Consider the following 21,654-nt stretch of genomic DNA (forward strand, 5'->3'; position numbering starts at 1 on the left):
TTGGTCAATTTATTTGATATCCATACTTAGATGGAATCTTGGGTAGGCAGTGAGATATTGCTGCTCTGTACAGGTAAGAGTGATGTCCCAATATATACAGAGTAATTTGGGCAGAGAATAAAAAAAATATTTGCAAAGTCCACTTGGGTAACTGGGGAGACTGGAGGAAATATTCAACTTTCTCATGGGGGAATTCCTATAGTCTCACAAGCAGTGGGGACAAACAATTCAATACGCTGAGCGCTCAATCTTGGGGTTCAACCCTATGAAGCTTATTCCTGCAAATGAGAAGCTAAGCCTGCTTCTGATTATGCCTAAGACTCACCTCTAGAGACCTCTTTTGTTGTTCAGCTCTCTCTCTAAGCCAATTCAGCAGATGAATTCACTGTCCTCCCCACTACATGGGACATAACTCTCAGGGGTGTAAATCTCCCTGGCAATGTGCGACAGGACTCCTGGGATGAGCCAGGACCCAGCATCATGGGGTTGAGAAAGTCTTCTTTTCCAAAGGGGGAAAAGAGAAATGGGACAAAATAAAGTTTCAGTGGCTAAGAGATTTCAGAGTTGAGAGGGTAGCCTGGAGGTTATTCTTAGTCATAATATGGATATCTTCTTTTAGTTTATGATGCATTGGAGTGGCTGGAGAGAAGTACCTGAAACTACTGAGCTGTGTTCCAGTAGCCTTGATGATTGTTTAACTACACAGCATTTACAATGTGACCATGTGATTGTGAAAACCTTGTGTCTGATGCTCCTCTTATCCAGGGTATGAGCAGATGAGTAAAGAAAAAAAAAAAAGGAAAAATAACTAAATAATAGGGGAGGGGATAAGGGGTTAAAAAAATTGAGTAGATTGAAATAACAGTGGTCAATGAGAGAGACAGGTAATGGGTATGGGATGTAAGAGTTTTTTCTTTTTATTTCTTTTTCTGGGGTGATGCAAATGTTCTAAAATGATCATGGTGATGAACACACAACTTTGTGATGATATTGTGAGCAACTGTATACTGTGGGTGGACTGTATGTGTGTGAAGATTTTTCAAAAATATATACATAAAAAAAAGAACATGGCCTTTTTGGGGGTATATAACAACTTCAAACAAGCACAGTGGATATACCACATTTTGTTTATCCACTCATCTGTTGATAGACACTAGACTGCTTCTACCTTTTGGCATTATATAGTAGCCAAAGCATTATATAATAGCAGTATTATTATGAGTGCTATTTTTATGAATAGCTAATACACAAGAATCTATTTGAGTCTCTGCTTTCAATTCTTTATATACCTTAGGGAGTAACTGCCAGGTTATCTGGTAATTTTACACTTAACTGCCAAACAGTTTTTCACAGCTGTGGCATCATTTAACATTTCCTCCCACAATTTATAAGGGTTCCTATTTCTCTGCATCCTCAACACTTGTTGTTTTCCACCTCCTTAATAATAGCCATTTGATAGGTGTGAAATGGCTTCTCATGGTTTTGACTTGCATTTTTCTAGTGGATAAAGTTGTTGAGGACCTTGCCATGTGTTCATTGGCCATCTGTATGTCTTCTTTAAAGAAATATCTGTTCAAGTCCTTTACTCATTTAAAAAATTAGGTTACTGGTCTTTCTGTTGTTGATTTGTAGGGGTACTTTAAATATCCTGGTTATTAAATCCTTACCGGGTATTTTCTTCCATGCTGCAGGTTGCCTTTTTACTTTCAAGATTGAGTCTTTTAATGCACAAAAGTTCAAAATTTTGATGAAGTCCAATTTACCTATTTTTGTTGTTGCTTATGCTTTTGAAGTCTAAGAATCCATTGCCTAATTAATATAAAGTCATGAATTCTCCCCTATTTTTTTCTAGGAATTTTATATTTTTACCTCATATTTAGGTAGTTGATAAATTTTTAATTAATTTTTGTATATGGGTATATCGTATGAGATAGGGGTCCACTTTCCTTCTTTTCTGTGTGGATATCTAGTTTTCCCAGTACCACTTTTTGAAGTCAAGATGGTAAATTTTAATCCAACCACATCGATAATTCATTAATACAAATGGTCTAAACACAGTAATTAAAAGATAGAGACTATCAGATTCAGAGTAAAAGAACAGGACCTACCTAAGTTTATGTTGCCTACAAGAAACCAAATTTAGACACAGATGGTGGTGAGGTTAACATATTTTGAACATAATTAACAGCAATGAATTATATATTTGAACACAGTTAAAAAGGGAAGTTTAAGGCCATGTATATGTACGTTTATATTACTAGAGCAAACTTTTTAAAAATAAGCCTACAGTAATGTACAACATAGTGAACCCTAATGTAAACTATGCAGTATAGTTAATAGTACAATTATAAAAATATTCTTTCATCAAATGTAACAAAGGTACCACACTAATGCATGGTGTCAATAATGGGGGCAGAGAGAGGGAAGGAGCAGGTACATGATGTGGTGGTTTGAACCTTTAGGTACCCCAGGAAAACATGTTCTTAAATCTTATCCATTCCTGTAGGTATAATGCCATTGTAAGTAGGACCTTTTCCCAGTTGAGTTCCACCTCAACCAGAATGGATTACTATTATTACTACTATTACTGTAGTCCTTTATAAGAGAATGCATTCCAGACAGAGACAGTCACAGAATTAAGAAGCTGAAGTCAACGAAACCTGGAAGAGAAAGAAGAAAACCAGCAGACAATGTCATGTGCTTTACCGTGTGACAGAAGAGCCAAGGACTGCCAGTAACCAGTCTTTGGAAAAAACCATCACCTTGATGATGCCTTGACTCGGACATTTCTCAAGACTCAAAACCATAAGCAAATAAATTCCATTTCATGGTATTTGACTTGAGCAGTCTAGGAAACTAAAACAGATTTTGGTAATAGAAAAATGGGGTGCTGCTACTTCAAATACCAAAAATGTGGAAGCAGCTTTGGAACTGGGTAATGGGTAAAGGCTGGAAGAATTGTGGGATGCTTGATAGAAAAGGTTTAATTGGCTGTGAAGAGACTATTGGTAGAACTACAGATGCTAAAGGTACTTTAGAGTCCTTAGAAGAAAAAGTATAAATGTGTTACTGGAAACTGAAGGAAAAGTGATCCTTGCTTTAAAGTGGCAGAGAACTTGGCAAAACTGAGTTCTGATATCAGGTAGAAGGCAGAATTTGAAAATGATGAAGTTGTATATTTAGCTGAGGAGCTTTTCAAGGTAAATGTGGAAGAGTATAGCCTGGTTTCTCCTTGCAGCTTTTAGTAAAATGCAAAAGGAAGAGTGATAAGCTGAGAACTGAACTCCTGGGCACAAAGAAACCAGAAACTGATGGTGTGGAAAATTCTAAGCTTCTGGGAAGTGAGTCCCCAGAGAATAGTACTCGGTGTGAGGGTTTAAATGAACATGGATCCAATCAGCACCTTCAGTGTAAGTTGGGACTGGAGGTGCAGTTATCCAGAAGGATCTGTGGAAAGTCCTACTGTTTTATGGTTTGGACCCCTGTGTATTACATGGAAACTGACAAATTTTTTGTGAGATCTGTATGAATGGAACCACTGTCAGCTGGACTAAAAAGGACAGATTGAAGAAAAAATCATGTCAAAGGCAGAACATGGAAGCTGAGGTCTGGACTGAAGACAGTTTCTCAGACCAGAGAACAGGCCCACCCATGCATATGGAAAGGGTGAGTCTGCCTCAGAACTTGGAGAGAGCAGCCTTCCACCCAATTGCTCAGGAAGGAATGCTGTTGCCCCATTGTTTTCAGTTGGTAGAGCCTATGCCCTAGGGATTGTGGACAGTGTGGCTGCCATCCTGATGCTTGAAGAGGGTGGAGCCTTCAACCCAGTATTTGAAGAGAGCAAAGCTGCTGGGAAAGCACTTGGAAGACTTGGGGCTTCCAGTCAATTGGGCGAGAGGACAAAACATCATTCCATAGTTGATTCTCAGACCTTGAAATCTAATGTAGTATGCCCTGCAGGGTTTCAGAATTGTTGGAACCAGTGATCCATTTTCCTTCCAATTTCTCCCTTCAGGAATGGGAATGTTCATCCCATGCCTGTCTCTCTTATGTATGTGAAAGATAACTTGTTTTCTGCATTTCAAAGATGCACAGGTGGAGGGAAACTGTGCCCCAGGACAACCACACCCTTAACCAATTCTGCTAAGACTTTGTACTTAGCATTGTTTCTGAAATGACTTAAGGCTTTTGGGATATTGTCATGGAATAAATGCATTTTGCATATAGAAATAACATGTTTCTTTGGGGGGAGGGGTGTCCAGAGGATAGTGAGTGGTAGTATGAAGGTGCATGTACCCCAGAAAAATATGTTCTTAAATCTAATCTGAAATCTTACACCCATTCCTGTGGGTGTAAATCCATTGTAAGTAGACCTTTTTTCAGATAAGGTATGACCACCTCAACCACATTACTAGAGTCCTTTATAAGGGAATGAAATTCAGAGAGAGAGAGAAAGTCATGGCAGCAAGAAGCTGAAATCAGTGAAATCTGGAAGAGAAGGGAGACAGCGACACATGACACATTGTCATGTGTCAAGGATTGTCAGTAGCTGGTCTTTGAGAAGAAAACATAGCCTTGATGATGCTTTGATCTGGACATTTTCCAAGACTCAAAACCATGAACGAATAAATTCCCATTGTTTAAGCCAACCCATTTCATGGTGTTTGCCTTGAGCAGCCTAGGAAACTGAAACATATGGTAACGGGTGTTAAGACTTCAGATTAGATTTAAGAACATATTTTTCTGGGGTACATGCTGTGTTTTCTGCATGATTTTTCTGTAAACCTACAACTTCTCAAACAGAAAAATTTCTGATAAAAAAAAGCACAGTAAATAGTAAGATCTATGATCTGGAAAAATAGAAAAAGGTAAAAAGATAGTATGGTAAAGCATACTTCTCAATATTTCCTGCTCTTCAAGTGTACATGCCCTGGATAATCCTCAGGACTGTGAATATCGTTATTTTTACTCCAAAATTAGGGTATGTGACAGACACATTGACCTTAAGACAAACAGGCCTGACCTACAAGCTCTTTAAAAGCTGCGGATGATGACAGAAGGGAAGGCAGAGAGATCTGAAGGATGAGAGGGGACTTGACTGACATGATAAGAGAACTTGCTTGGATGGAGAGGGTCATGAGGTGAAACCTGAGAGGGTCTCTGGGGGCTGAGAGTAGCCCAAGCCTAGCAAGACAGTGGGGATCTCAGTCCTATACATACAAGGAAATGAATTCTAACAACCCAAATGTGCCTGGAAATGGATTCTTGCCTAGAGCCTCCAAACAGGAATGAAGCTCAGACACCATACTGATTTCAGATTGTAGGATTTGGGCATGGTTTCTGACCCCACAGAACTGTGTGTTAGTAAAGGAGTTCTGTTTAAAGTCCAGACGTCTGTGGTAATTTGTGACACAGAAATGAAAAACTAATAGAGATGGAAAAAGACATACCATACAAACACTAATCAAAGGAAAGCTGGAGTGTCTATAATATTGTCACTTTAGAACAAGGTATATGAGTTATAAAAATGGGCATTACATGATGGTAATTCATCATGAAAATCTAACAACCTTAAATATATGCTCACATCAAAACAGAGCTTCAAAATACATGAAGCAAGAACTGAAAGGAGTAATAGACAAATCCACAATTATAGAGATTACATCATTCCCCTATTATTAATTGATAAAATAAGTACACAGAAGAACAGTATCAACCAACTTGCTCTGACATTTATAAAACACTTCACCTATGAATGCAAAACACAAATAAAATTCAAATGTACATGGACATCGCATCAAGAAACCCTCACATTACAGGCAATAAGAAAAAGTTCAACAAATTTAAAAGAATTAAAATTGTACAACCTATATTCTTTGATCACAATATACAATAAAACTAGAAATCAATAACAGAAAATTATTTGGAAAATCCAATATTTGAAAAAAAAAACCACACTTCTAAATAACTCATGGGTCAAAGAGGAAGTCACAGACTTCCTGGAAGATGGCAGCTTAGTAAGACGCGCGGATCTTAGTTTCTTCTCCAGGACACCTACTAGGGGAGTAGAAACGATACAGAAAGCGCCCAAAGCCACAACAGAGATAAAAAAGACAGCGTACCCCATCCTGGAACGGCTGGCTGGCTGAGAGAAGCAGCTCGGGTGAGATCGCCGAGGCGCGCGGGCCTTACCGGGCGGGGTGGCAAGCGGCCGGAGTTACTCCCTTCCCCCTTCCCGGGTCGGCTGGGAGAATTGGAGAGGTGGTCCCCTGAAACCAAGGCGACTGGCGCCCACACCACGCGCAGCCCCCGGACCAACTGAGAGAATTGGATCGGAAACCCCCAGGCCGCGGAGAACGGTGACCCCGTGACTCCCGGGGAACGTGCACTCTCTCGGGCGGGCCGCTGCCGCTGGCGCCCTCCCGCCACGCTTGTTGCCCAGGGCCGACTAGGAAATTCGGATGGGCTCTTTCCCTGGCTGCGGCGACCAGCAACCCTCCATGCGTTCGGACACCCTCCCTGCGTTCGGACCCCGGGCCGGCTCAAGCCGCTTCGGCTAGCGAACCCCCAGGACGGCGAGAGTTTTCCAAAGTTTAAGGTCCCACAGCACCTTTTACTGGTGGGACCCGCAGACAAACGTGTGCCACGAGCGCCACCTACTGGGCAGGATAAGAAAAACAGAACCCAGAGATTTCACAGAAAAATATTACAACCTTGCTGGGTCCAACACCAAGAGAAATCTGAATAAATGCCCAGACACCAGCAGCAGAAGATAACTGTCCACGCTCAAAAGATTGAGAATATGGCTCAGTCAAAGGAACAAACCAATAGCTCAAATGAGACACAAGAGCTGAGACAACTAATGCTGAATATACGAACAGAAATGGAAAACCTCTTCAAAAATGAAATCGATAAATTGAGGGAGGACATGAAGAGGACATGGGCTGAACATAAAGAAGAAATAGAAAAACTGAAAAAACAAATCGCAGAACTTATGGAAGTGAAGGATAAAGTAGCAAACATAGAAAAAATAATGGATAGCTACAATGATAGATTTAAAGAGACAGAAGATAGAATTAGTGATTTGGAGGATGGAACATCTGAATTCCAAAAAGAAACAGAAACTATAGGGAAAAGAATGGAAAAATTTGAACAGGGTATCAGGGAACTCAAGGACAATATGAACCGCACAAATATACGTGTTGTGGGTGTCCCAGAAGGAGAAGAGAAGGGAAAAGGAGGAGAAAAACTAATGGAAGAAATTATCACTGAAAATTTCCCAACTCTTATGAAAGACCTAAAATTACAGATCCAAGAAGTGCAGCGCACCCCAAAGAGATTAGACCCAAATAGGCGTTCTCCAAGACACTTACTAGTTAGAATGTCAGAGGTCAAAGAGAAAGAGAAGATCTTGAAAGCAGCAAGAGAAAAACAATCCATTACATACAAGGGAAACCCAATAAGACTTTGTGTAGATTTCTCAGCAGAAACCATGGAAGCTAGAAGACAGTGGGATGATATATTTAAAATACTAAAAGAGAAAAACTGCCAACCAAGACTCCTATATCCAGCAAAATTATCCTTCAAAAATGAGGGAGAAATTAAAACATTCTCAGACAAAAAGTCACTGAAAGAATTTGTGACCAAGAGACCAGCTCTGCAAGAAATACTAAAGGGAGCACTAGAGTCAGATAAAAAAGACAGAAGAGAGAGATATGGAAAAGAGTGTAGAAAGAAGGAAAATCAGATATGATATATATAATACAAAAGGCAAAATGTTAGAGGAAAATATTATCCAAACAGTAATAACACTAAATGTCAATGGACTGAATTCCCCAATCAAAAGACATAGATTGGCAGAATGGATTAAAAAACAGGATCCTTCTATATGCTGTCTACAGGAAACACATCTTAGACCCAAAGATAAACATAGGTTGAAAGTGAAAGGTTGGGAAAAGATATTTCATGCAAATAACAACCAGAAAAGAGCAGGAGTGGCTATACTAATATCCAACAAATTAGACTTCAAATGTAAAACAGTTAAAAGAGACAAAGAAGGACACTATATACTAATAAAAGGAACAATTAAACAAGAAGACATAACAATCATAAATATTTACGCACCGAATCAGAAGGCCCCAAAATACGTGAGGAATATACTGCAAACACTGAAAAGGGAAATAGACTCATATACCATAATAGTTGGAGACTTCAATTCCCCACTCTCATCAATGGACAGAACATCTAGACAGAGGATCAACAAAGAAATAGAGAATCTGAATATTACTATAAATGAACTAGACTTAATAGACATTTATAGGACATTACATCCCACAACAGCAGGATACACCTTTTTCTCAAGTGCTCATGGATCATTCTCAAAGATAGACCATATGCTGGGTCACAAAGCAAGTCTTAACAAATTTAAAAAGATTGAAATCTTACACAACACTTTCTCGGACCATAAAGGAATGATGTTGGAAATCAATAATAGGCAGAGTGCCAGAAAATTCACAATACGTGGAGGCTCAACAACACACTCCTAAACAACGACTGGGTCAAAGAAGAAATTGCAAGAGAAATTAGCAAATACCTCGAGGCAAATGAAAATGAAAACACAACATATCAAAACTTATGGGACGCAGCAAAGGCAGTGCTAAGAGGGAAATTTATTGCTCTAAATGCCTATATCAGAAAAGAAGAAAAGGCAAAAATTCAGGAATTAACTATCCATTTGGAAGAACTGGAGAAAGAACAGCAAGCTAACCCCAAAGCAAGCAAAAGGAAAGAAATAACAAAGATTAGAGCACAAATAAATGAAATTGAAAACATGAAAACAATAGAGAAAATCAATAAGGCCAGAAGTTGGTTCTATGAGAAAATCAATAAGATTGATGGGCCCTTAGCAAGATTGACAAAAAGAAGAAGAGAGAGGATGCAAATAAATAAGATCAGAAATGGAAGAGGAGACATAACTACTGACCTCACAGAAATAAAGGAGGTAATAACAGGATACTATGAACAACTTTACGCTAATAAATACAACAATTTAGAGGAAATGGACGGGTTCCTGGAAAGACATGAACAACCAACTTTGACTCAAGAAGACATAGATGACCTCAACAAACCAATCACAAGTAAAGAAATTGAATCAGTCATTCAAAAGCTTCCTAAAAAGAAAAGTCCAGGACCAGATGGCTTCACATGTGAATTCTACCAAACGTTCCAGAAAGAATTAGTACCAATTCTCTTCAAACGCTTCAAAAAAATCGAAGTGGAGGGAAAACTACCTAATTCATTCTATGAAGCCAACATCACCCTCATACCAAAACCAGGCAAAGATATTACAAAAAAAGAAAACTACAGACCAATCTCTCTAATGAATACAGATGCAAAAATCCTCAATAAAATTCTAGCAAATCGTATCCAACAACACATTAAAAGAATTATACATCATGACCAAGTAGGATTCATCCCAGGTATGCAAGGATGGTTCAACATAAGAAAATCAATTAATGTAATACACCATATCAACAAATCAAAGCAGAAAAATCACATGATCATCTCAATTGATGCAGAGAAGGCATTCGACAAGATTCAACATCCTTTCCTGTTGAAAACACTTCAAAAGATAGGAATACAAGGGAACTTCCTTAAAATGATAGAGGGAATATATGAAAAACCCACAGCTAATATCATCCTCAATGGGGAAAAATTGAAAACTTTCCCCCTAAGATCAGGAACAAGACAAGGATGTCCACTATCACCACTATTATTCAACATTGTGTTGGAGGTTCTAGCCAGAGCAATTAGACAAGAAAAAGAAATACAAGGCATCAAAATTGGAAAGGAAGAAGTAAAACTATCACTGTTTGCAGACGATATGATACTATACGTCGAAAACCCGGAAAAATCCACAACAAAACTACTAGAGCTAATAAATGAGTACAGCAAAGTAGCAGGTTACAAGATCAACATTCAAAAATCTGTAGCATTTCTATACACTAGTAATGAACAAGCTGAGGGGGAAATCAAGAAACGAATCCCATTTACAATTGCAACTAAAAGAATAAAATACCTAGGAATAAATTTAACTAAAGAGACAAAAAACCTATATAAAGAAAACTACAAAAAACTGCTAAAAGAAATCACAGAAGACCTAAATAGATGGAAGGGCATACCGTGTTCATGGATTGGAAGACTAAATATAGTTAAGATGTCAATCCTACCTAAATTGATTTACAGATTCAATGCAATACCAATCAAAATCCCAACAACTTATTTTTCAGAAATAGAAAAACCAATAAGCAAATTTATCTGGAAGGGCAGGGTGCCCCAAATTGCTAAAAACATCTTGAGGAAAAAAAACGAAGCTGGAGGTCTCGCGCTGCCTGACTTTAAGGCATATTATGAAGCCACAGTGGTCAAAACAGCATGGTATTGGCATAAAGATAGATATATCGACCAATGGAATCGAATAGAGTGCTCAGATATAGACCCTCTCATCTATGGACATTTGATCTTTGATAAGGCAGTCAAGCCAACTCACCTGGGACAGAGCAGTCTCTTCAATAAATGGTGCCTAGAGAACTGGATATCCATATGCAAAAGAATGAAAGAAGACCCATCTCTCACACCCTATACAAAAGTTAACTCAAAATGGATCAAAGATCTAAACATTAGGTCTAAGACCATAAAACAGTTAGAGGAAAATGTTGGGAGATATCTTATGGATCTTACAATTGGAGGCGGTTTTATGGACCTTAAACCTAAAGCAAGAGCACTGAAGAAGGAAATAAATAAATGGGAACTCCTCAAAATTAAACACTTTTGTGCATCAAAGAACTTCATCAAGAAAGTAGAAAGACAGCCTTCACAATGGGAGACAATATTTGGAAATGATATATCAGATAAAGGTCTAGTATCCAGAATTTATAAAGAGATTGTTCATCTCAACAACAAAAAGACAGCCAACCCAATTACAAAATGGGAAAAAGACTTGAACAGACACCTCTCAGAAGAGGAAATACGGATGGCCAAGAGGCACATGAAGAGATGCTCAATGTCCCTGGCCATTAGAGAAATGCAAATCAAAACCACAATGAGATATCATCTCACACCCACCAGAATGGCCATTATCAACAAAACAGAAAATGACAAGTGCTGGAGAGGATGCGGAGAAAGAGGCACACTTATCCACTGTTGGTGGGAATGTCAAAGGGTGCAACCACTGTGGAAGGCAGTTTGGCGGTTCCTCAAAAAGCTGAATATAGAATTGCCATACGACCCAGCAATACCATTGCTAGGTATCTACTCAAAGGACTTAAGGGCAAAGACACAAACGGACATTTGCACACCAATGTTTATAGCAGCATTATTTACAATTGCAAAGAGATGGAAACAGCCAAAATCTCCATCAACAGAAGAGTGGCTAAACAAACTGTGGTATATACATACGATGGAATATTATGCAGCTTTAAGACAAGATAAACTTATGAACCATGTAATAACATGGATGGACCTAGAGAATATTATGCTGAGTGAATCCAGCCAAAAACTAAAGGACAAATACTGTATGGTCCCACTGATGTGAACGGACATTCGAGAATAAACTTGAAATATGTCATTGGTAACAGAGTTCAGCAGGAGTTAGAAACAGGGTAAGACAATGGGTAATTGAAGCTGAAGGGATACAGACTGTGCAACAGGACTAGATACAAAAACTCAAAAATGGACAGCACAATAATACCTAATTGTAAAGTAATCATGTTAAAACACTGAATGAAGCTGCATCTGAGCTATAGGTTTTTGTTTTGTTTTGTTTTGTTTTGTTTTGATTTTACTATTATTACTTTTATTTTTTTCTCTATATTAACATTCTATATCTTTTTCGGTTATGTTGCTAGTTCTTCTAAACCAATGCAAATGTACTAAGAAATGATGATCATGCATCTATGTGATGATGTTAAGAATTAATGATTGCATGTGTAGAATGGTATGATCTCTAAATGTTGGGTTAATTTCTTTTTTTCCTTTAATTAAAAAAAAAAAAAAAAAAGAGAAGGGATAATTGGAGATGAAGGGATACAGACTGTACAACGGGACTGGATATAAAAACTCAGAAATGGACAGCACAATACTACCCAATTGTAATGCAATTATGTTAAAACACTGAATGAAGCTGCATGTGAGGTATAGGTTTTTTGTTTTTGTTTTTTTTGTTTTTTTTTCTTTCTATTATTGTTTTAATTCTTATTCTGTTGTCTTTTTATTTCTTTTTCTAAATCGATGCAAATGTACTAAGAAATGATGAATATGCAACTATGTGATGTTATTAAGAATTACTGATTGTACATGTAGATTGGAATGATTTCTAATTGTTTTGTTAATTCTTTTTTTAATTAATAAAAAAAAAAAGAATTACTGATTGTACATGTAGATTGGAATGATTTCTAATTGTTTTGTTAATTCTTTTTTTTATTAATAAAAAAAAAAGAAATGTAAAAAAAAAAAAGAGGAAGTCACAAGGGAAATTAGAAAATGTTTTTAATTGATTAAAGATAGAACATAAAAATCTGTAACATGACGCTAAAGCAGTGCTTTGAGGGAAACTGATTACATGATATGCTTCTGATGGAAAAGAAGGTCCCAAATCAATGATCTCAGCTTCCACCTTAAGAAACTAGCAAATTAAACCCAAGACAAGCTGAAGAAAGGAAATAATGAAGATGAGAGCAGAAGTCAATGCAACTAAAACCAAAAACAATGGAGAAAACTGATTACATCAAAAGCTGATTTTTTTTTTTAGGGAGGAAAATTGATAAATTTTTAGCCAGACTGATCAGAAATGAACAATTATCAGAAATAAAAGTAGAACACTACTGCAGATATTGGAAAAGAAGGACGTCACTACAAATACTCAGGTTTTTAAAGACTAAGGGGACTTTACAATTTCATGCCTATCATACAACAACTGTCATTTTATGTGAAATGGACAAATTCATTGAAAGATACAAATTACCAAAGCTCACCGAAAATTAAAGAGATAATCTGAACTGTCCATTATCTTTTCATAAACATCTGACTTTATAGTTAAACACTTGCCAAGAAAGAATATGCCAGGTCAACAAAGAACATGCTAGGCCAACGTGGCTTCATTAGTGAACTCTACCAAACATTTAAGGAAGAAATATCAGTTCTACACAAACTCTTTCATAGACTAGAGGAGGAGAGAGTACTTCCTAGCTCATTTTATGAGAACAGCATGATTCAGATCAAAACCAGATGACGGCATTACAAGAAAACAATAGACCAAAATTCTTCATGAAGACAGATACAAAGATCTTCTACAAAACACCAGCAAATTGAATCCAGTAATGTATATGATGAACATGTAGTGTTTATCCTGGGAATACATGTTTAGTTCAATATTTGAAAATCAACCAATAATTCATATCAATAAACAATAGAAAAAATCACTAGAAAAAGATCTCAATAGCTCCATAGAAAGCACTTAACAAAATTAACATCCATTCACAATAAAAGCCTTCAATATACTAAAAATAGGAGACTTTCTCAATTTGATAAAAGGCATTTACAATTAACATACAGCTAACATTATACTCAATGGTAAGAGATGGAACACTTCTCCACCTAACACTGGGAAAAGGCAAGGATGCCTGATCTTACCACTGCTATCTGACATTTTATGGAAGTCCCAGACAGTGCAGCATGGCAAGTAACAGATATAAAAGGCCTAATCAGATTGGAAAGGAAGAAAAAAACACTTTTGTTCAGATGGTATGACAGTCTACATAGAAAATCTCAACCGAACAATCTTTAAAAAAGCTTCTAGAACTAAATGAATTCAGCAAGATCACAGTATGCAAGGTAAATACGCAAAATTCAATGGTATTTCTACAATCCTAACAATGAACTGGACATTGAAAAACAATTTTTAAGTGCTATTTACAATAGCAGCAGATAAATAAAATATTTAGGTGTAAGTCTAGCAAAATATGTTGAAAATTATAATACAGATGGTGGTATATAAACTTCTAGGATGGCCCTTATTGATCCACATCTCCTGGCATCACATCCTTGACTAATCTTCCCTCCCCTGGAGTGTAGGTTGGTTCTAATTACTTGACTGTATCCAGCATAATATGGTAAAGATGACGGGATATCACTTCTGTGATTAAGTTACAAAACTGTGACTTCCAACTTGCTAGGATACTCTGTTGCCTTCACAGTTTGCACATTTTGACGGCACAACCTGTTATGTGGGAAATGCCCATGCAGCAAGAACAGAAGGAGAGTAAGGAACTGAGGCTCTCTGACCAAGAGCATATGAGGAACTTAACTCTGGCAAAAAACCACAGTGAATTTGGAAGCAGAGCCTTCTTCAGTTGAGCCTTCAGATGTGGCTGCATGTTTTGGGCTGCCACCTTGAATTGCAATCTCATGGAAAACCATGAAGCAGAGGAACCAACTAAGCCATGTCTGGATTTCAAACTTGCAGAAACTATGAGATAATAAATGTGTGTGGTTTTAAGCAGCTAACAACTTTGGGGTAAGTTTTTTGCAGCACTAGATAATACACTAGTGAAAGAAATCAAAGGCTACATAAATGGATACATATACACACACATATAATGTTCACAGATTGGAAGATTCTAAGTTAAGAATTGCTCCAAATTGATTGAGAAAACCTTCTCGACCAAAAAGGGGAAGAGTGAAATGAGACAAAATAAAGTATCCATGGCTGAGAGATTCCAAACAGAGTTGAGAGGTTATCCTGGAGGTTATTCTTACACATTAAGTAGATAGTTATCCAAGATGTAATGGAGAGGCTGGAGGGAACTGCCTGAAAATGTAGAGCTGTGTTCCAGTAGCCATGTTTCTGGAAGATGATTGTATAATGATATAGCTTTCACAATGTGACTGTGTGATTGTGAAAACCTTGTGTCTGATGCTCCTTTATCTACCTTGTCAACAGACGAGTAGAACATATGGAATAAAAATAAATAATAGGGGGAACAAATGTTAAAATAAATTTAGATTGAAATGGTGATGATCAATGAAAGGGAGGGGTAAAGGGTATGGTATGTATAAATTTTTTTGTTTTCTTTTTATTTCTTTTTCTAAATAGACGGAAATGTTCCAAGAAATGATCATGATGATGAATATGCAACTATGTGATGATATTGTGAACTACTGATTATATATGTAGAAGGGAATGATCAAAAGTTAAAAAAAAAAACAAAACAGTAACATTGTAATATGCTTCCACTGGGTGTAACAAAGGCATTACGCCAAAACTAACTGTCAACAATTTGGGGCATGGGGGAGGGGTACGGAGTCTATGCAGAAGGAAAGGAAATGTTTTCATATGAATTATGGTGGTGAAGGCATGTCTATTTGTTTAGGGTAGATTACATGATGTATGAATAAAATTGTTTAAAAATGAAAAATAAAAAAAGAAGACACAAGGAAAAAAAAAAGAATAGCCCCAAATTAATCTACTGATTTAATGAAACCCCAAATATTTAGGCAGGATTTTTATTTTTATTTTTTAATAAATTGAATAGCTGATTCAAAATTTACATGGAAAAGCAAAGTTAACTAACAGAGTTTTTATGGACTGAACCGTATTTCCCTACTCCCAGAAATGTTCGAGTCTTAACCTCTGGTCTCGTGAATGTGATCCCACATGGAAAGAGGATTGCAAAGATATTTTTAGTTAAATGCAGCTAAACTGAGTTGGGCAGGCCCTAAATCCAATATGGCAGTGCCCTTATAAGGGCAGGAAATTTGGACAGACAGACAGAGAAGAAAGCCAAGCGACAGGGGCAGAGATTAAGATATGCCACAAGCCAAAGAATACCATGGACTGCTGGCAAGTTACTGCCAGGAACCTCACAGACTTCAGGGGATGCATAGCCCTGCTGACATGATTTAAAACTTCTGGCCTCTAGAACTATGAGAGAACAAACTTCTGTTGTTTAAAACCACCCATTTGTGGTACTCAGTTATGGTACCTCTAGCAAGAAAAAGACAAGAGCCAAGAAAATTCTGAAAAAGAAAGAAGTTGGAGGACTCATACTACCTGATTACAAAACATTACCATAAAGCTCTACTAATCCAGACCGTATGGAACTGGCAAAAGGACAACCATAAAGATCAATGGAACAGAACAGAGTTCAGAAATAAATGGCCAACTGACTGCAAAGCAATTTAATGAAGAAAGGATAATCTTTTCTACAAATCAAATGATGTTGGAACAAGTTAAACCTACATACTAAAACAAAAACTCAAAATGGATCTCAGAGCCAAACCTAAAATTATAAAATTCCTAAAAACAAAAAAACAGGTTAGGCAAATAGTTCTTAGATATAATACCAAAAATTACAATCCCATTAAACAAAAATTAAAACTCTGTATTTCATCAAAATTAAAAAGTGCTCTTTGAAAGACAATGTTAGGAAAATGGAAAGACAAGTCATTGACCAGGAGAAAAAATGTATGAAGCACACAGATGAAAAAGGGCTTGAGTCTGGAATATATTAAGATCACTCAAAGTGCAATAATAAGAAAACAATACAATTTTAAAAAGTAAGGGGGAGGTAGGTAACGGTAGCTCAGCAGGCAGAGTTCTCACCTGCCATGCCCGGGACTTGGGTTCGATTCCTGGCGCCTGTCCATGCAAAATAAATAAATAAATAAATAAAATAAAAAGGGAAATATAAGAAAAGACACATCACCAAAGATATATGCATTTAAAAACATTCTCAATATGATAAGTCATTAGGGATATGCCAAATAAAACTACAGTAATATACCACAGTGCTTTTTAATGAGCCATGTATAAAAAAAGGCTTAAAAACAAATAAAACCTAATAATACCAAGTCCTGGCAAAGATGGAAGCAACCGGAACTCTTTGGCATTGCTGGTTGGATTGCAAAAATGGTCTGATAAATTCGGGCAATAGTTTGGGAATTTCTTATATACACTAACCATAGGAATCCTTCTGGATATTAAAAACACCTAATATAAGATATTTTATATTGCCTATAAGAGTTAAGAACACCTAATACAAGATAAATTAAAACATACATTCACAAGAACCTGTATGCAAATGTTTATAGCAGGTTTATTCATGCTCATCTAAAAATGAAACTACCCTAATGTCCTTTAGTTTGGTCAATGGATAAACAAACTGTGGTATATCCAAACAATGGAACACTACTCAACAATAAAGAGTGAACCAGAGATACAAACAACGTGAATGAACCTCAAATGTATTATCTAAGTCAGGGATTGGCAAACTTTTCCTATAAAGAGCCAGAGAGCATATATTTTAGACTCTGTGGGCCATATGTTTTGTCAGAACTACTCAACTCTGCCACTGTACTGTGAAAAGAGCCACAGACGATATGCAAATAAAAAAGTGTGACTGTTCCAATAAAATTCTATGGACACTGAAATTTGAATTTCATATACTTTTCACGTGTCATGAAATATTCTTTTGATTTTTCTCTCTAACCATTAAAAAATTGTAAAGACCATTTTCAGGTCACCGGCTGTACAAAAACAGGCAGCAGCAGGCCATAATCCGCTGACGCCCGTGCCTAGTGGAAGCAGTCAGACTCAAACACTACACACATACTACATACTGCGTGATTCCATCTGCATGGTATTCTGGGAAAGGTAAAACTATCGAGATGGAAAACAAATCAGTGACTATGAGACTGGGTGTGATGAAAGGAATAACTACAAAGGGGTACAAGGGAACTTTTGAGGTGAAGGTATCATTTTATTCCTTGACTTTGTTGGTAGTTGTTCAACTATAAGCATTTGCCAGATAACTGTATAGTAAAAAAAGGTGAATATCAAGATGTAATGGCGAGGCTGGAGGGAACTGCCTGAAAATGTAGAGCTGTGTTCCAGTAGCCATGTTTCTTGATGATTGTATAATGATACAGCTTTCATAATGTGACTGCGTGATTATGAAAACCTTGTGTCTGATGCTCCTTTTATCTACCTTGTCAACAGATGAGTAGAACATAAATGGAATAAAAATAAGTAACAGGAGGAACAAATGTTAAATTTAGTTTGAAATGCTAGTGATCAATGAAAGGGAGGGGTAAGGGGTATGGTATATATGAATTTTTTTCTGTTCTCTTTTTATTTCTTTTTCTGTTGTCTTTTTATTTCTTTTTCTGAATTGATGCAAATATTCTAAGAAATGATCATGATGATGAATATGCAACTATGTGATGATGTGAATTACTGATTATATATGTAGAATGGAATGATCATATGTTAAGAATGTTTGTGTTTCTTTTTTGTCATTTTTAAAAAAAATTTAAAAATTAATAAAAAATTTTTTTAAAAAGGTGGCTACTACTGTATGTAAATTACACCTCAATAAACTTGACGATAAAATGTAATATAAATATATATGTAGAACGGAATGATCAAAAGTTAGAATGTTTATGTTTGTTTTTTGGTATTAAAAAAATAAAAATAAAAAAATAACATATTCATACAAAAAAAAAGTAATATAAATATATAAATTCCTGGGCTATCGGGAAGGGGTAATGGATGCTGTCAGTCCCAAAGAGTCAAATCTTTACATCATAACCAGAAAGGTTGTCTGCTATTAACTGATTCCCTTTCTGTGGTGCCTTGAAGAACATGCAATACCTCTTCTAGTATGAGGAGTACTGTTATGATTTTCTAGACACTCTTGACAAATGGAAGGAAAGTGATTTCTTCTCATACTTAGCCAACTGTGTCCAGAAAGACAAAGTTTCAACTGTGACCCGAGCCTGATCATACAGCACAACTAATATACTCGAATTTTATGACAGTCCTCCAGAAGCCCTACTTTTCAGGAAACTATTGCCTAGAAGAGTTAAAAACACCTAATGTGCTAGCTATCCTACCAACCAACACTTTCCATTTCTTTATAGCATTCAGGTTCCTTTGTATAGGGAAACAGCCCTTCCCAAAGCATATAGACCTGGTAAGAAGGTAAATCCACATGACTGTATTTGTGTTACCTAAGCTGCAAGGTCCCTGCAAGCATCTTTCTCTAGATCCTTCTGCTTACTGCAGTGGAAGGGCTAAGAGGAAAACATATGCCTTAAACTCAACCAAATGGACTTTCTCTTCAGGGAGTTTTATCTCGGGCTGAATCATCTCATCAACTAGACCTTCTCCACAATCTTTCTAAGGAAGCTAGGGGATTATGTGAAACAAAATCCTCTTCCTACATGATTCCATATTACAGTCTGCCAACGAGAAGCAGTCATGTGAGATTTGCAAGGTGAAAGAGGTCAGGCCAATGCTCTCTGGACAGAGGTATAGACAGATAAGTGGACTGACATGAGGTTAAAGCACCTTCTGGGTAGGTCTTTGAAACCCACTTATTTTGTTCCTGCAGTCAAAGTTCCAAAATACAGGCACTTGAGATTTACAGCAACTTCTGGACCAACTCTTAAGAACTACCCACTGTTGCTGCAGGCTGAGATGGTCAATAATTATTGGTAGACCATCACTCTTCCAGACTTCCAATTGTTGTAAAAGCCTGAATTACCACTTTTCATGCTTGGAACCTGTAAATTGGCTTCTGTTTCCTGATACAAATATGAGTGGAGACATAAAAACGTGAGACCGAAGGAGCATGGCAGAAACGAATGAGCTATTATATCCATCATCCCCTTTTTCCTTGATAAGAGAACCTTCAATTTAGCTAAGCACATGGCCCCAGAATACCATATTATTTTTCCTTTATGGCTGGTGTAGCTTATGGAAAATGAGTGGAAATACAATGTACAACTTTCTGAGAAGTATCTACAAAGAAGGGGATATGCTGTTCTTTACTCTTTTCTCTTGGCTGTAATATGGACATAACTGGCAGAGCTTTAGTAGCCATCTGGAATCGTGAGGTAAAGGACACATGCTGAGGATGGAAGAACAGCAACTCAAAAGAAACCTGGACCACAAGACTTTTGGAAGCCCCTCTATGAGTTTTGGACTTCTATTATGAGAAAGCAAAATATAATTCTTTCCATCCTGTTTAGGCCACTATTGGTTTTTACTCATAACCAAAACTAATCCTAAACATGCACAACTAGAATTCATTCCCAGCAAAGGCAGTGCTAGGGGGGAAACTACTGAGGAATTCTTGCTCTGCAGAAATAGAGTTATCTAGATCCAGTCCATACCCAGCCTAGTTTTTCCTTAGCCTTCCCTTTGATGCTGTGAGTTTTCCATATACCCTTTCACCAAATTACTTTTTTGCATAAGTTAGACAGAATGAGTTTCTGCAACTTGCAAACAAGGAACCCTTGAAACTTACAAACTTTGGGAAAATTTTAAGAGTGTCTGGGATGTGTGTCCACTGCCACGAAAAAAAAAAAAAAGCCTAGGATACAATTCTGGACTTGTATCACCCAAGTCATCCTACTTCCACTTTGTGCTGCTTGTCACGCCCAGTACCTGTGGCCCAGTAGTAAATATCCCAGTCATTACTGGGCTCATTAATCAGGCGATCATAGAGGTTCAGCTGTTTTTCTGTCATTTGGTGCAGATATTCTTTAGCAAAGAGGCTAAAATGAGAAAGAGAAAGGAGTTAAAAAAAAGCTGTCTCTGGTCAAAGAGAAATGACACCAAGACTCTAATTCCCCTACCTAAGGAGAATACAGTTTTCCAACATTCCCCTCTTTCTGCTTTCATAGAGTAGGCGGGCTCTTTTGGTTTCTATGGACTCATCAGTTCGCTCCTGCCACGGAGGCAAGGGAATTTCAATCATGTCTTTTTGAGAATCTGCTGGGCTGTCACCTCTGTAGAAGCGTCTGAATGATGTCACCCTGACCAAAGGAGACACTGGGCTGCGACCTGACAGAGCAAGCATCTGAAACAAATAAATCGTAAACATCTTTATAATAAAAACGACTACCATCACTGTCACTCACTCGATACTTACTAGGTGTTAAATGCTTTAGATGTCATTTAACAGCCAAGGAAACCAAGGCTCAAAAAGGTTAAATAACTTACTCAACTTCACCCAAACAGTAACGGAAATCTAGTCTTAACCGCAAGCATCTGTTCTTAACGGGTACCCTACAGGAGATTCTCCTAGCAGAAATATTGTCTCCTTTCTTTACATTCCCTTAAAATTACTACAATTAAGGTTTGTTTTCCAGTCTCTCGCCTGCGTTAAAAGGTGAGGATACAGAAATGACATTGTCCTAACCCCTCCCCCCTAAAGGCTCTCAATCTAGAGAGTAGCACAAAACCATCAAAACACGATCAGAAATCACAACAGATATCAGAGGCTTCAGAACAGGGAGGAATCACAAGAGGCGGTACGGCTTAATTTGCCCGGGAAGTAGGTGACACCTGCATTGGGTCCCGCACCACGACTGATCATGCAACGATATCACGGAACAGGCACAAAATGGGCTCACGAAAGGTTGGAAGCGACCCGAATCTCCTGAGCTGCAGGATCGGCCTGCCCTTGGCCTGCCCTTGCCCTCGGCTCTCCAGCAGCTGAGCCTTCCCGGCGGTCTCTATGACTGCAGCACAAGACGAGACTCAGCCAACGCTGCCTCCTGCCCGGGACCCTGGAACCTTACTATTCT

General features: G+C 37.6%; 1 protein-coding gene across 4 annotated transcripts in view; it reads right to left on the bottom strand.

Moving 5' to 3' along the window:
• The window catches only part of SDHAF2 (succinate dehydrogenase complex assembly factor 2), a 50,715-nt gene that overhangs the window by 28,813 nt on the left and 248 nt on the right, over positions 1-21,654 (bottom strand). For 2 of the 4 annotated variants that reach the window (XM_077116032.1, XM_077116031.1), the window contains exons 2-4: positions 20,701-20,924; positions 20,510-20,619; positions 16,661-16,696 (exon numbers count right to left, since the gene is read on the bottom strand). In XM_077116032.1, the coding sequence (XP_076972147.1) occupies positions 16,661-16,696; positions 20,510-20,619; positions 20,701-20,924 (370 nt within the window). Of the gene's footprint in view, positions 1-16,660; positions 16,697-20,509; positions 20,620-20,700; positions 20,925-21,412; positions 21,589-21,654 lie in introns of all 4 variants that reach the window. The other 2 variants (XM_077116034.1, XM_077116035.1) reach the window with 2 other exon arrangements.

Source organism: Tamandua tetradactyla, chromosome 9 (assembly GCF_023851605.1).
Source record: "Tamandua tetradactyla isolate mTamTet1 chromosome 9, mTamTet1.pri, whole genome shotgun sequence".
NCBI lineage: Eukaryota > Metazoa > Chordata > Mammalia > Pilosa > Myrmecophagidae > Tamandua > Tamandua tetradactyla.